The following is a 15,867-nucleotide window of genomic DNA, read 5'->3' as shown; positions in this document are numbered from 1 at the left end:
GTTACTGTTGAGGTTGCAAGTGCATGGTGCCTTGTGTTTGGCTCATACAAAAAGCATCCCGTCCTGAGCTGTAACTTGTCCTGCAGCTATTGGCTGATGTTTGCTTCTGTTATGAAGATAGAGGAATATTACATCAGCCAGACAGTTAAGGGGAGTGAACATGGCCTTGACAGGGCTGTGGAGGAGTGGGCGATCTGCAGGTGAACCACATGGGAGTAAGCACCATGTCCTCACAACTTTGGTCAGGTCATCAAAACTTCAGATAGCCTGTATTCAGGGGCAATGTGAAATTATAAAAAGTACACTGGTCAAGACAAAATATACTTTTCAAGTTCAGGAAGTAAACACCAAGGTGTTTACTTCCTGAACTTATTCAACAGTCTCCCAAATGATATTTTCTCTCACAATATTATCATACTCTCGTCTCTCTTAAACCACTTTGTTGTGTTACGTGCAGTACCAGGCAAACGTGCAGGAGAAGTCTGTGAATCTCAAGTTGATTTTTGGTAGACAATCCCACAAGTGCTAATATAGATAAGGAATGACTTAAGATAAGATAAGATGCACTTTATTGATCCCCGAGGGGAAATTCGGGGCAAGGCAAATGACACAAGATACATGATGATACAAATGATACATGATTAACAAGACAAATGATACAACAGGCTATTACTTCTACAGGTGTCTGACACTGTGTGGAATACAATGCTGGCTCAGTAACTGGATCAGAGGTTAGAGTATGAGTAACCAAAATAGCCCAAAGCCATCACCACACCGCCCATCATGCTTCACTGTCTTGGATGACTCGTTACTTTTTAATTGCCAATTTAAATTTTGTCATTGAATTAAATGATGGGGAATTACCCCATTAACATCCCATTCTCAGTTTAAGGCATGGCGGAAGTAGGGTGATGGTTATTCACTGATTTCCTTGTTGAAGAAATGTTCCGGAGTCAGAGGTTCGTCTTACTTGAATATATATTTATTAAAAGGAGTCTCATGAGAGGAAGAGATGCATACAGCAGGAGGCTACATACACTTCTTCGAAGAGAAAGAGATTGAACCAGTCCTTTATGTATCTTCCAAGGACCTACAGAATGTGCTGACATTAGAACAGGTCACCAAAGTAGAGTAGAAGCAACACGTTATGTCTTACGTTAGAGCTTCCATAGACATCTCAGAGACATCCAGGAGCCACTCTGACAACAAGACCTCTGGCATAGTAAGTTATGGCACAAGGGTTACAGTGAGGTGACCATACATCATGAAACCTTACATTCCCTGAGGTAACCCAGTTCAGCTGTTAATACATATGTTGAATTTTCTTCCACACTTGTTCATGACAATCATTGAACTAAACTGGACTTCCACACCAAAAAGAGTGAACATCTAGCCTTATGAGTCATCACTTCCTTTGTGTACAGCTGTGGTGATTTATTTGCTGTTGAAATATAAATATTGACTACTGAATCAGTATTTAAAATCAACAACCTTGTCATCAAGTTACACTGTGCATTATGTATATACTGTAATGTACGTGAGAGAATAAATATTCCATTAAATCTATATAATCTCTCTCTCTCTGTGTCAATATGTCTGTATGTGTGTATGTATGTGTGCGCGTGCGCCTCGTTTGTCTGATGTAACTAGAGCAGTCTCTGGGCTCATCCTGCCAGTTTCTGGCCCATGGGAACGCTCCACAGTGTTTCATCAGAAACTGCATCCTGAGAGATCACCTGCTCTGCTCCCTGTGTCACCAGAACTCACCTGATTACCTCTCACTCATTTAAAAGTGGTAAACACCTCATTGGTTCACTCGGGAATAAGCTGGAATTACTATATTGAAGCATTTGTCTTATACTGTCTTTATTAAAGAACTTATGTTTACCTCTTGGGTATATTACACACAAATACAATTATCTGCAATTCTGTCCTTTTTCATGTGGTTTTGCATTCCAGGGGTGTGGGAGAAGGAGAGAGAGTGAATTGGTCTCAAAAATGACAGAAAACCAACCTTTAGGACTGTCTGGTTCAAATAAAAACTTGAGGGAATAACTTGTCAAGAACAAGGAAACTGTTCACATAACAGTAATGCTTACAACAGGGTGAGGCTTAGATCCACAACAACACAATAAGCATGGCTTACACTTTGACTTTAACTTGGCCCGGTGCCCTTTCCTCAATTATGATGGATTTATTACTTTCTTGTTTACACCATGAAATAATCATTCCCTCTTTCCAGCCAGTGTATGAATGCTTTGAATTACATGCTTTCCCTATTGATAAATCCATGGGAAGACAAGCTCCTTTACTTTAGGAAATAATACAAATTTCTGCTAGATGTTGGCTATGGATTAATACAAATGTATATTCTTTATGTTATATATTTATTAGATAGCTAACAGAAGGAAGTTTCACTGAGGGAAATGATCTGTAGCAATCTGATCCTGGCATCTACATGTGCACACTGCCAGTAAATGTTTGTTCATCAGGAAGTAGAAGAGACAGCATGTCACTTTAAATTAAAATAAAATCAAATAATTTGTTTATTCTGCATGGTTCATTTACTGCATGGCTACCAATAAGAGACCTACAGAAGGGATTCACTGTGATTAAGGATTTCTGACAGAGCTCTGTGCCGCCGGTTACTGCTTTCTGTCTTACAAAATTGACACAAGCTGTCTGTGTGTCTGTTTGGCTATCACATGTAGACAGAAGCATTTGGACAACTGGGCATGATACATGTTTAATGTGTCATTTTGCTGTCCCTGTCTTAAGAATGGAGGATGCTGCTGTAACCGTATGGCACACTGTTAGCCTCTTGATGCCTTGTGTTGGTTAGCCTTAAGGTGTGATGCCATGGTAACTGGAAATGGAGGAGACAGGAGAGCGGTCTGTGGGGAAAAGCCCCCTCCCTCGCCCCCCAGTCACATCCCTCAGCGAGCGTCCCTTTACCTGTGAGGCCACAGGTACTGATGGAAACCACCAACTTGTCTAGACTAAACTGTGGCAATCCCACTGGATACACAAATTAGACTCCACTAGCAGATGAAGAGGGACGAGCATGATGCAAGTACAACAAGAAATTAACTCAGAGTTGAAGAATTTACACTTGAGGTTCATTGTTTTCTATATCTTTCCATAATCTTATTTCAGTGATGGCACACTGCTGCTGTAGTTGATTAATTGCACAAAGTGTGAGGATTATCAATATTTAATTGGAATATTACATTGTAAAGCAATCATGCTGTAAGCTTATGTATGTCAAGGCAATAACATTTGGCAAACACAATGAAAAAAACATAATGTTGACCAATGTCTAACAAGAAGTAAAATACAGTCCAACTGTGGTAATGACTGACCTCATTTTAACTTTGGTCACCAACCATAGTCAACCATTAACTACATTAGGATAAGGTTTAACAAAAGGGGATTCTGTACTGTCATATCATAGAGCCTGCCGTTCTCAGCAGTATGCTCTCTGTATATATTAATCTAATATATACAGAGAGCAGACTTTACACTATGCATATAATATTATTTTTCTTAATCTCACAATACCCGGATACTGCACTATCCCTCTCTGCTAAACAGGGTTTTTATTGTTTTTATTGCACGCCTAAGAAAAACATAAATTCCTGGTCATACATGTCACCAGTGAATCGTTGTAGTGAGTGAACCCATGCATGAGTACATGGTCTTAGTAGTCAACATATTATTTCTATAGTTTTCACTTACAAAAAATATAGTGGGTTATGTCTACTGTCCACTAGGCCAGGAGTTCTCAAACTTTTTTTTTTTGAAGTGAAGGACCCCCAAATAGACATGAATGCATTAGATCACTGAGGTCAAGATTTGTTCTAAAGGAACATCATCTGAAAATGTCTATGTTATTAGATGTGATTTGATTCCTACTTACTAGAATTAAAATAACTATTTATACTGCAGGTGATGAGATGACAAATGTGGGGAGAGTGAAACCTCTGACTAAAGGAGTCATTTTCTTATTGTGCTATCTTCCAAAGAGTGAATTAAAAAAGCTGACGCTGATTTTCTTGGGGCCCCTCGGAGCCCCTCTGGGACCCTGGTGGCCCCCGGAAACTGGGCCAAAACTGAACACTGCAGCAAGAGTCGGTGGGGAACATCAAAAAATGTAGAAAACCCTGCATGGATACATGCAGGGTGTGACTCCGCCTATTGATCAAAGACCATCCTCCTCCCTCTTGTCTCTGCAGTTTGTTAACTTCTCTGGAGCCACAATGGACTTCGGGCCAACCACTGAAAACATTTGGCAGAGCCTCCTTTCGGTGTAGACGTGGGTTTTGGCTCATCCGTCCTGATCGTCACTATCAAGCCCGCGGTTAACAATTTCCACCTTTTTTTGTTTTTACTTTAAAGTTGTGTTTCATGGAGTCTTTGTGGAAATTATATATTGTGATTACATTAGCGAGGTAAGAAAACTTTTTTGTTGCTCAATCTTCAAACGACTATAATTTAAGGATAGAATATGCATCTCAACAAATTGTTGTGTTTGACTTGGCGAAGACACGTGAGTGAATGTCAGCTACAGCATGTAAAAATGTGACACAATTTCCTGTAAATAATGCAAGAAAGCGGTATATTTTCTATCCACAGTGTGGTTTGTGTTGTACCGTGGGATACAACGCCTCAGTGTCAGATATGGAAATTACTTGTATCGTGATCGGCTGGCCGAGCTCTTGCATGTGCATTATTTCCATATTATTTGCGTACTATTACTTCGAGGAGGGTATTCATGCAAGCAGGTCTATAGTCCATCTGTTCGGTGTTACCAACTTATTTGCAAATGCGTTTCTAAGATTCTGCTTGGCTATGACGTTGTGCACGCTAAGAAACTTTTTTTTTTTTTTGCCGAGTTCATGTTGCCTTCACAGAACGTTATCTGGCTCGTGTTTATTTTAACTTGATATGGAAGGATGACATTTTGATCATTTTTAGATTAAATTCAAAACAAAACAAAACAAAACAAAACAACAGTATGGATTTCTTGTCTTGAGAACAGGACCTGCCCGGTTAAATGGGGGTTGGAGGGGTGGAACATTCTCACATTCACATGCCTCTCAGAGGTAAATGTTAAATATTCTGTCTCTACACGTGGCTTGAGAGTCCGCCTGTCTGTTTGGACGGTTGAGACACCTCTCCACCACCATACACTCCAGGCACACACTCACACACACACACACACACACACACACACACACACACACACACTCACTCACATTCAAAATGTGGGTTTCAATCAGTTGACAGCAGCTCTGCTTAGTTTCCTCCATGCACGTAAACCGCAGACTCTCCTCTCACTAGGTATGCAGAGAAGATAAACCGTCCCTCTGTAGGCTACCTTCCAAAAGGTGTCAACAGGATGCTCTGATAACATCTGTGAGCGTTGGGGCTGTCTTCACTTAGACTGGCTTTGGTCTCAAGGAGGCCCATGTGGGTTGCAGGGGACTTGGATGTTTGCTTCACTCCATCCCCACTTTGTTATGCACTTATTTACCCTTATAATACAAATAGAACACTTTGAATAGTTGCTGTATGTGTTCATTGACCCCCATTACATCCGTCTCTAAACTCTGTATCCTCTACAGACACTAGAGACATTTTGCAGTCAGTTTTTTGGGAAAATCAAGAAAGACTCCCGTTTGTCAGCTTGACATGTCAGCATGACCGTGGGTAGAAATGTCCTTGAAGACAGGGACGAGGAGTATAATTATACTTGTACTCTCCTCTATAATGAATCATTATAAAACCAGCAATTGCTGTCACAAATTTGTTTATTGATCCTACTGATAAGCTCAAGGGGATTTAACACACTCACAGAAAGCGTCACCTGATGCACAGCTCCAGGGGCAGAAAAAAAGGAGAGGGAACTGGGCCAGCGTAGTGAATAGGGGACAAAAATGTTTAGAAAAATCAGTTTGTTCTTTTTTCAGCTGGAATGACTATATCACATTCAAGGAGTGCATGAAAGGGACCTATGCTATTGCCACCACTGTAGGTTGATAATATATTACAGAATGGAAAAATACACTGAGCTGCAGTGTTAGGCCAAAGGAAAGACAAATGTGAAATCTGGTGATTTTTCAGATTAGATGCTCAGATTAGATGCTCAGTAATGATGAAAGAACACACATCATTTATATCCCAATGTCCCTGCAGTGAGAAATGAGTCATAGTAAAACCTTATAGCAACACATCAACTAAGACACTCAAGTTTAGAATATGTTTGGGTATTTCAGTCATTTCATAAGTTTCATATTTGCAGACATGGGTTTCAAGGGTAAACCACTTTAAATCACACATGGATATTACATCAATACTGTAGCCACACTATGAGAATTGGTTTGTTTACAGTGACAAGCTATCATACTGTGGGAGTATAAGAAATTCCCTGTATTCATTCTTAAGTCTTTTTTATTTACTAACTATCCTTAGGTTATAAATCTTCCTCAAACATTCCTCAGTGTGTGACTTGTTTGCCATTTCTTTCATTTCACTTAACGCTTCAACCGATGTTTATAGGTTGATAAGGATGTATGTGACACACATGTGATAAACCACAGGATTCCTCAAGGTTAGGAAGGAGCCTCAAGCCAGTCTAATGACGATCCCCTTTAGAAAGCATGCCTCTCTTGGTCTGTTACTTGCTGATTTCTGCTATGTATGCTGCTGTCTGTCTGCAGTCTGAAGTGGAGATGGACTAAGGACATGGATCTCTTTAACTAGTCTATTTCTTACATATGTGTTTTAAATTGAATGGCAATATCTAATTGTAGTCTATCTAATAGTTGTTTTTATTTTCTTAGGGCTGGAGCAATATTATTGGATCATCATTCAAAGTTACCACATGATGAGCAGCCATTCAGTGCCAAGCCTCATTGACCCGGTGTCACAAAGCAAGATGCCATTATTTGAGGGGACCATATCATCTACGGGACTGTCAAAGCCAGGAAATATGTCTGGTTTCCTCAGTAAGCAGACTCTTCAGTACAGTGGGGCCTACTTTACCTATGACCCTAGAGGGAAAGATGGACCGGGATTTGCTCCCTCTTGGAGTAACTCAAAGACCTCTTTGCTGGATGGCAGAAGTCCTGTGAGTCACCTCCCTGGCATGGAGGGACAAAACCACATAATTTACAGGCCAGACAGCAAGACATTCTCTGCTGAGGAAGGCCATTCTCATTCGCCTTCTGTGCGTCACACCCCAGGCAAGCAGGGCTTTACATATTACACTAGGAGTCCTGGAATCAGCAGTCCCGCACCTGCTACGCCAGTGGCTGTTAGAAAACAAACAGCTGGAGGTGTGAATTCATCTCCTCCATCTGAAAACTCTGTTTATTTAGCGATTCCTAAACCAATTTATGGACATAACCCCTGCTGTAATGAATTGGGTTGTATGTTAGGACATCGATACAGTGTGGAGCATGGGTCTCAGAGGATGCCAAACAGTGTCTATGAGAGTGAGTGGATACACCCTGGTGCTCACTACAGTCATAGATCACCCATCCAGAGGAAGGCACAAGAGACATTGCTGCAACAGAGAGGTCTGCAGTTTGAGCCCAATGCAGAACGACTGCCACTCAAGGACATGACTGTGGAGAAATACCACAGCTTGAGCCCAAGTAGAGTGAGGACTTTACCTGCCTATATGGAGCCAAACTATAGCAGTTACCCCTGTACCCCAACTCACACGCTGCTTGGCCCTTTAAGTGAGCAGAGCCAGCGTTTACATACTTCCCCCAAAGGCTATCCTAGCCTGTACTCTTCCCATCCTCCCACATATGAGCATATGACCTCAGAAGTTTATCAGGACCGTTCTCCCATGTCCAAATATGGCCAGCTACCACAGCACCCTATGTTTTACTACCCCCAAGCAAATTTGGAGGTAGAAAGCAGGGCAGTGTGTAGAGATACAGGGGGAAAGCATAGGGAAGATGTTATTCCTGTTATTCCTAAACTCACAGTCTCTAACCCCCGGGAACATTACCTTGTCTCCCAGTCTGTTCATGGTGAAATTCCTATGGTTAGCACTGAAACCTTGCCAAATCATTCCTTTATGCGGGCTTTTGACTACCCATGTTATGCAGTTCCTAGAATTAATTTGAATGCAACCCAAATGAGACCCTCCATAAAAAGGCAACATGCACCACCTAGCATGCACCCAAATGGCCTAACCGCTTCCTCATCCAGCCTACATGTCGATGGGCCCATGGCCCGACCCACTGTCTCACCAGCCAGCATACAAATGAACAGAGTTTTTTCCCCACTCACCAGCCTGCACATAGACCGACCCAGTCCTTCTCCAGCCAGCTTGAATATGGACCGACCCCTGGACTACTCCCACTATAAAGCCCTAGTCACATGCACAAAACAGCCGCAAGGCCTTGCTGATTCCCCAGGAGCTTGGCTGTCCCAGTCACCGACTCACAATGGGGATCAGATCCACAAAGCTGTTCCAACTAGAAAAGTGCACCATGCCTCTGCATCCAGTTTAGGCACCACTGTTTGTAAAGGGAGCCTGAAGAGAAGTATTTCACACACACCTATTGGCTACACATCTCCATCCATCAAAATAAAAGAAGAGAATAGAGATTTATGTGAAATGGACCTAATTAAGAAACGACAAAAGATGAAAACGGAGAATGTAAGAGTAGAGGATACAACTGACTCTCCTCCTATGCCAATAATTGACAATGTCTTCAGCTTGGCCCCTTACAAAGCATACTTGGAGGCCTCTGGACTGTTACGTTCAGGCAAAGCACCTCAGAGAACTGGCCAGTCTTCAGAGCCCTGTGCAATCAAACCTGAGCCATGCATCCAAGAGAAAGGGCCAAACAGAGATGGACAGCAGCCTGTTGTCTGCTTAGTCCCCAAAGAAATCTGTACAGATACTCCAACAGAGAAGCCTGTTGTAGAAATCCTTGAACACAAAAACATCAAGGTAGAAAAGGTAGATCCACCAGACACAGACAGCTCTGTAGAAACTCCTGTTAGTCTTTGTAAAATGAATCAGGATGACTGCAAGGAGACAACCGTCAAGGAAGAGGTTGAGGAGACAGATTCATTTGACAACGAGCCCATGTTGGTGATTAAGAAATGTGACCCTGATGAACTTGAAAGTAAACCCCTGTTAGCAGTTAAAGACGAGACCTCAGATGATTCCAAACAAAGTGAGCTGACAGCAGAAATGAGCGCAGGATCTTCTCATCAGGGTGACACCCATCCGCCACGTGAACAAATGGTCATCCCTCACCCCAAATCCATTACTCCACCTCAACCACCTGAGAGCAAACTGAACTTCCAAAACATCCCTCCACATTGTCTAAAACTGTCCACCTACAAAATTGTCCTCCCCGATACTCTGTGTGCTACCCCTGTTCTGACCCCAGAGACGCCGCCTGTTCAACCCGTAGCCGAAGTCACACCCAAACCTGAGCTCCAAAAACCAGTCCGCCAGCGCTTCTTCGAACTGCACCACTCCCTTTGCAAGATAGTGTCCAGCTCTGTGTCAGTCTCTCCAGAGCAAGAGCTCAGGACCTGGCTGTCTCTGGAGCTGACTGAACCTCCGTCCCCTTCAGCCAAAATCCAGAAGGTATCCAGTTTGTTGGGGGTAAAAGCCAGGGAGATGTGGCTTAGTGAAGAGATAAAGTCGGCACTCCATAAGGTTCTCGAGAGGTTGAAGGAGTACATCGCCCAGAAACACTGTCCGTTTCCACATGTTATGCGGACGGGGGCAGTGTTCATCCCCATGCTGGTGGTGAAGGAGCTGCTGTTCCCTCAGGTCCAGGGCGGCTTCATTGACCAGGTCCTACAGGAGCACCGAGTGGAACTGCGGCCCACCACACTCTCTGAAGAGAAGATCATCACCCAGCTCCACAAACGGGCCTGCTCCTCCAAGCTCAGGAGACTCCTGTCCCTCAAACGCCTGCCTGACATCTACGCTGATGTGGTCAACCTCTTCTATCATGCCTGTGTCTGCAAGCGTCTGGGTGAGTGTATGTTCACTTTGGAATTACTCGGGTACATTTCTACTATATGTTTTCCTGGTAAAGAAGAAAATGGGTAATCAAGTATTTAAGACATTTTGTTTACCAACACCTTATCCTAGTCCCCAGTACAGTTCTGTGAATGTTGCTCTGGGTTAGCTGGTTGGCATGTTCTTCTCCTTTTTGGTATTGTGAAACCAGACTTGACAAGTTAAATGTGTTGGAGTAAGCAACAGTTGTGTTATAACCACACTACATTGGGCAATGCTGAACACACAATTGCTTATCCAAGCAATACTGGAATGAACAAATGTTCATGAAGGAAAAAGGAAGCAAATGGACAATGGACATTCATTTGAGGGAGGTTGGCAACACGCTGAAGCATGTGCAAGATTGTGCATACACACACAAATAAAGTTGATGATCTTTAAGCAATATACAGTTCAATGTCCAGAAACTATTGCAATTCTTCAATGCAATTCTTCAAAACACTAAGATTGCAACTCATTACAGTGATATATTGCAATTTATCATTCCTTGTACTTTCCTTCTTTTTCCTTCCTTGTACTGCTATAAAAAAGATGACATATGATCTCTTATGGCAATAACATGTCAAGTCAATCACCAGTAAAAAGCCATGAATCAATCACTAGATACTACTGTATGTTTTGATAGTGATTATGTGTTTTGTTTTGTTTTTTATTTGTAGCTTTGATATGTAAACAAAACAAACAATACTTGGTGTCATATAGTTTAATGTTAGTTAAGAGTCTGGTAAGTAGTCTCCAGTCTGTTTAAAAAAGAAAAAAGAAAGAAAAAAGGCACTTGATGGTGTCACTTCTCCTTACTGTGTTATTTATGGTAGACCACATGACTCACTAGAATGTTTAGCTAGCTAAGAAAGGAACCACATGATACTGTTCAGATGAAAAGACAAACACAGGGAGAATTCTCATTGCTTAGAGAGACACAAACTTGGATAAAGAATTTTAAAGATGATACTTCCAAGATCTCAAGCCAACGCCAGTATGATTTATTGCATTTGACCATGTGATCCACACAACATGACTCCCAAAGCAGTAGTATTTCCTGCCTTTTCATTCAGATTTCTGGAAATCCCCCTTTTTGTACACTGTATAACATACTGATTCTTCTGTATCTTACAATGTGAACAGGATTATTATAGGGTATCATGTTGTTGCTGTTAACCACATCATGGTTATCCCTCAACTAGTTTAATAATCGTCATATTTTTGCATTCTTGGCCCTTTTGTTTAGAGTAGATCAAGGCAATAAATATTCTATTTCAAATCCATTTTAATCCATTTTTTACAGAATCTACCTCACCTGATGTCCAAAAGAGAGTCCAGGTATATTTGTCTTTTGTTATATTGTCCCTCGGCTTCACTATTCTTTGCTTTTTATGATCAACAATCAAGTAACATTCAATCACAACTAATCACTATAAGTTGCTCTTAGCATGAGTACATTATACTTGCTGTTGGGGGAGAGGGGTGCTTATCCGTAGAAAAATTAACCTCTCCTTCATGATTCAACTAGATAGCTTGCCCAACTCCAAAGAGTTTGAGGCAGGCTGTTGGATCATGTTACCAAATTCCGGAGGAAGGAAATGACAGCCTACTGGGGTGCACAGAGGGGGTCAAGCAGTGCATACTGGCTCAGTCTGTGCCCTTTGGCTTGGTGATAAGCCCATGTTTTCAGATGATGATTATGATGCCCCTCTGTTTATCTGTTTATAGTATTTTTTACTTGGTGGCCTTTTTCATCATCAGTTTTTTTATTCTAACAAAAATCTGCTAACAGAATTGGGCTAATCGAATTGTTATTTCCGCTGGCTGCTGATGTTGTTACAGTTCACATGGTTTGGGACACTTGACTTGGTATCTGAACTTCTCCCTTGTTCTTTCCTCACTGCTGTTTTATCCCTGACTGATAGCATCCCCTGTAGCAGCTGACTTTTTCCCAGCCCTGGTGCCTACTCCCAGAACAATCTTTTCTATCTCTGTTTAAAGGGTGTTTCACGGTGAGAGGGTCATGCCGTCCAATCACCATGTCTATTGATTTTAATAGAACACTTTCTCTTTGTGTACTTGTGTTCTGAATAAGGCTTATGGAAGTATTGATTTGTCAACTTTTAGTCTGGTAGAGTTAGGCGGCCATGGACTTTGTGGTTGCTAGCTTGCTCTTTGTTTAGGAAATCGTCTATGTGGAAACAACTGAATCTGTCTATTCTTCATGTTTAACTCTTAACTTTCTCACAAATCCTCACCATCCCTCTTTGACTTGTGCTCCTCACTTGAAACTACTGATTCACTGATCACTAAAGAAAATCTATAAACTTTTTAATTCAAGATCACCATCCTCTTGTCTGCAACCTAATTTTTGTGTATCTGACATTTTTGAAATTATGTTGACCTGTCCTAATTGCTACATTCCCTTTGTTGCAGGATTAGAGATGGATGAGTCTGCTAAGAGAGAGACAGATGAAGGTTGTGAAGAGACTGGCAACTCCAGGAGTCCTATATTTTCAGCCATCTCTGCCTCAGCAGCCTCTGGTTCAGACCCACAGAGACCTCTGAAGGACAAGCAGACCAAAACACATTTAATCAAGAATGGAACAAAAGGCAGGGTAAAGAGCAGTTCAAGGCGTTTGTTTTTGGAGAACACTTTGTCAGATGAGGAAGAAGTGGAATACACAGAGAAGGCCGGAAATGGAGGCGTTGTGAACACACTTGCTGAAAAAGACTGCGGCCACCCATCTAAAGGGACTGAGAATGGAGGAAGTGACCGTATGGCTGTGGAGGAAGATTCTTCACTCATTCCTCAAAAGGAGGAGTCTGAGGACTCATGGACATGTCCTTTGACCCCAGATGAGCTCTCCTCACCTCCCAGTGACACAGAAACTGAGGGAGCCTCCATTCCACTTCAACCTTTAACCAAATCTCAGGTTAGATCCAAGAATTGTTCAGGCGTGATTCTCAAACTGAGGAGGGTACTGTTTAGCGAAGGCCTAAACAGGAGAAAGGCCCGCTACCAAGCAGTCTCTGACTTGGGGACAATTTCTGATCCTTCCCTCTCACAGGCTGAGGATGGGGAGGGAGAAGAGACCGGAGAGAGGAGCAGCGAGAGGGACCTCCACAGGAGGATGACATCTAAAGTTACCCACAGGTGGCAGAGAACCGGAGGCTTCTCTCATGCCCTACGACCCCTTACCAGCTCTTCCAAAAGACGGCACAGATCCCTCATGAAGATCAAATACTGTCCCTACTTATCTGCCTGCCACAGTGCTGAGCACAGGAGACGTTGGGTCCTGCGTTCAGCTGTCCAGAGGGCGCAACGGGCCATGAAGTTCTACTACCCAGACCTAGTGGGAAAGAGGATCCGCCATCTGTATGAGGAGGATGACAAGTCCGAGGTGTGGTACAGAGGAGAGGTGGTGCGTATCCATGAGGCTCACCCCAACCCTCTGAAGACTATATTTGAGGTCAGGTATGACAGCGAGCCAGAGTGGAAGTACTACCTGGAGCTGCTGATAGACTATAAAAAAGGCTGGCTCAAAATCGAGGACTAGTTTGCCACGAACACATTGCTGTTGTTTGTTTTTGGTCCTCTGATTGATTGAAATGGCGAGTTTGTATTGGTTCTTTCCACTGTGTGTTTCCTACTGCCTTTTGCTGGTCATCTGATTGATTGAAATGACCATTTTGTATTGGTTCTTTCCATTGTGTGTTTCCTACTGACTTTTGTTGTTTGTCACCGACAGGCTGATTTTCATTCCAGCTACAAACATTTGCCCAACTTCCTCAGGAATGAAGTTGGACAGGATATTTTTTTGTAACGAGGTCAGCTATGCATCCTTTGTCACTTGGGAGCTATAGGGTATAAATTTTGCGGAGGGACTGTACGGGACTGCTAGCATTCGTTGCATGTTGGAAATTGTGATTAATTTATTTTTTTAAGGTTTCATTATCATCACCTTTGACACATTCCTTCAATGATTTAAAATTGTGAAAGCTCTTTACAAATGAGGGTGTGGTTATGACATCAGAAAAGTGTGTCACAAGACAACTTTATTGTACTTCATTTTTAAATTTGAATAAGGACCCATTCGTTTTTCCACACTAATGTATCTTAAAGAACTATTAACCTAAGTCTATATACAGATTCTTCAGTGATCATTGTCCCTGTTTTTGGTATAAAAAAATAAAAAAACAGCAGTTATGTGTGAAGTTAGTGACTGATGGATAGTTTTTGATTTTATTTTTTCAATGTATTTGCATCTTTTTGCCAGTAGCAAGCATATGAAATGACTAGGTTGGTCTGCATTGCCACAGAAATCTTAAATATTCAGAAATCCTTTCACCCTTTTGCCATTTACCAGTCACATGTATATACTGTATGTAGGATTTACGATAACAGTACCAGTTTTGTATATCTTTGCAGCAAAAAATGATTTTCACCTGATTATTGTGGCTGGTATTTGAATGTGTATAACTGAAGCCAGAGTGGCATTACTATACCTCTGAACTAAGCTGCTGAAAAGGTCTCTTGCTGAGACGCTCCCATATCAGGGTATTTCCATCACTGTGAATCCTTAAGTTTCCACCTCAAATTTTACTTTAATTTAAATATTTTGTATGATTTTTGTTTTTTTATATATATTCTTTTGCAGTTTGAAGTGTCAAAACAACATTGTCTCCTTGGCATATGCTCACATTTTCTTGTCCATCTTGAATAAATGTTTGTAATGCTTTGACAATTTGCTTCTCTTCATGCTGTAGATAGCTCTGATTTAAGGGGAACAATCTTTTTATGTGATTCTTGAATTGCTATGTGTCAGGGTGAGCATAACATGGTTTATTCTTTTAACCATATATAGCCGAGTTAGAAGGGAATTTGTTGAACTAATGTTAGGAATACATTTCACAAAATAGTCATTCATCGACAGTTCATCATTCATCAATGAGAGGAGGCATCTAAAGGTGTGTGCAGATTTAGTGCTTATACACACTAACCAATTATATTTTGGACTGATGAGATTCGTATGTATGCACACAGAGACCTCACTTAATGATTTCACTCAAATTTTTTATCATGAACAGGCTACCTTAACTAGCCACACATTCTCACAATGTACAGCATAAAAACAAATTTAACTATAATAAATATATATTGCACTGTGGTTTGGTTCTCCTGCAGTCAAAAACTACTTTGGCCCTTTAGTCACCCCAGCTTCAGTCTCCTCTGACACTTTTAATTACATTAACGTTTTGCTAATTGACAAAATTACCTGCTGGATATTTTTTAATTAACATCAGGGTGGGCTTCATGCCATAACTGATAAAAAAACAACACCACATTAAGTGCCAAGTGAGTTTCTTAAAAACTGGCAATCAATTTTATCAAGTTCAGGAAATCAGTTTCTGTGTGTCTAAAACTACCAATCACAATCACATGGTCTTTGTCCCCATCGTGTGGCTAATTTTTTGCTCGAGTTACACATTCCCTCTAATGTCCTTGTGGGTCACCATTATCTCTGAAAAAGCTCCATCCAGTTGGAAACCGAATCTCCAGGGGACAGTTTAGCTTGTACAGGTTACACACATGATTCTGGTATTCAGGACAGTTTGGAATATAAATGGCTGCTGCAACAGCAGATATGTATACTGTGTGCATTATGAAACAATCACCCATGCCAGAAGGATGTTTGCAACATTTTGCACTTTAATATTTTCTCCAAAACAGACAACTAATTTTTCCCACATTTTTACACTATGTAAATAGGAAATAAAACACCTTTGATAGCATAAAGAAAAGATAT

General features: G+C 41.4%; 1 protein-coding gene across 1 annotated transcript; it reads left to right on the top strand.

The window, feature by feature from the left end:
• The first annotated feature begins 4,314 nt into the window (after positions 1-4,314).
• On the top strand, positions 4,315-15,055 carry cunh15orf39 (chromosome unknown C15orf39 homolog). The gene is made up of 3 exons (XM_071536288.1): positions 4,315-4,451; positions 6,846-10,028; positions 12,494-15,055. The coding sequence occupies exons 2-3, from the start codon at positions 6,887-6,889 to the stop codon at positions 13,615-13,617; spliced, it is 4,266 nt and encodes a 1,421-aa protein (XP_071392389.1). The 5' UTR covers positions 4,315-4,451; positions 6,846-6,886; the 3' UTR covers positions 13,618-15,055.
• Positions 15,056-15,867: the final 812 nt, after the last annotated feature.

This window comes from Centroberyx affinis, unplaced genomic scaffold, assembly GCF_046629955.1.
Source record: "Centroberyx affinis isolate AG114_WGS23_722 - 3 ecotype Tasmania unplaced genomic scaffold, CSIRO-AGI_Caff_v1 ptg002853l_1, whole genome shotgun sequence".
In the NCBI taxonomy this organism is placed as follows: domain Eukaryota; kingdom Metazoa; phylum Chordata; class Actinopteri; order Beryciformes; family Berycidae; genus Centroberyx; species Centroberyx affinis.
Note: the sequence above shows the minus strand (reverse complement) of the source record. Positions and strands in the feature narration are given on the sequence as shown.

Bases quoted from the DNA above. Each gene is read 5' to 3' on its own strand.
- cunh15orf39 (XM_071536288.1), top strand. From the start codon at position 6,887: ATGATGAGCAGCCATTCAGTGCCAAGCCTCATTGACCCGGTGTCACAA. The intron at 10,029-12,493 runs GTGAGTGTATGT...CCTTTGTTGCAG, and splicing joins CTGTGTCTGCAAGCGTCTGG to GATTAGAGATGGATGAGTCT.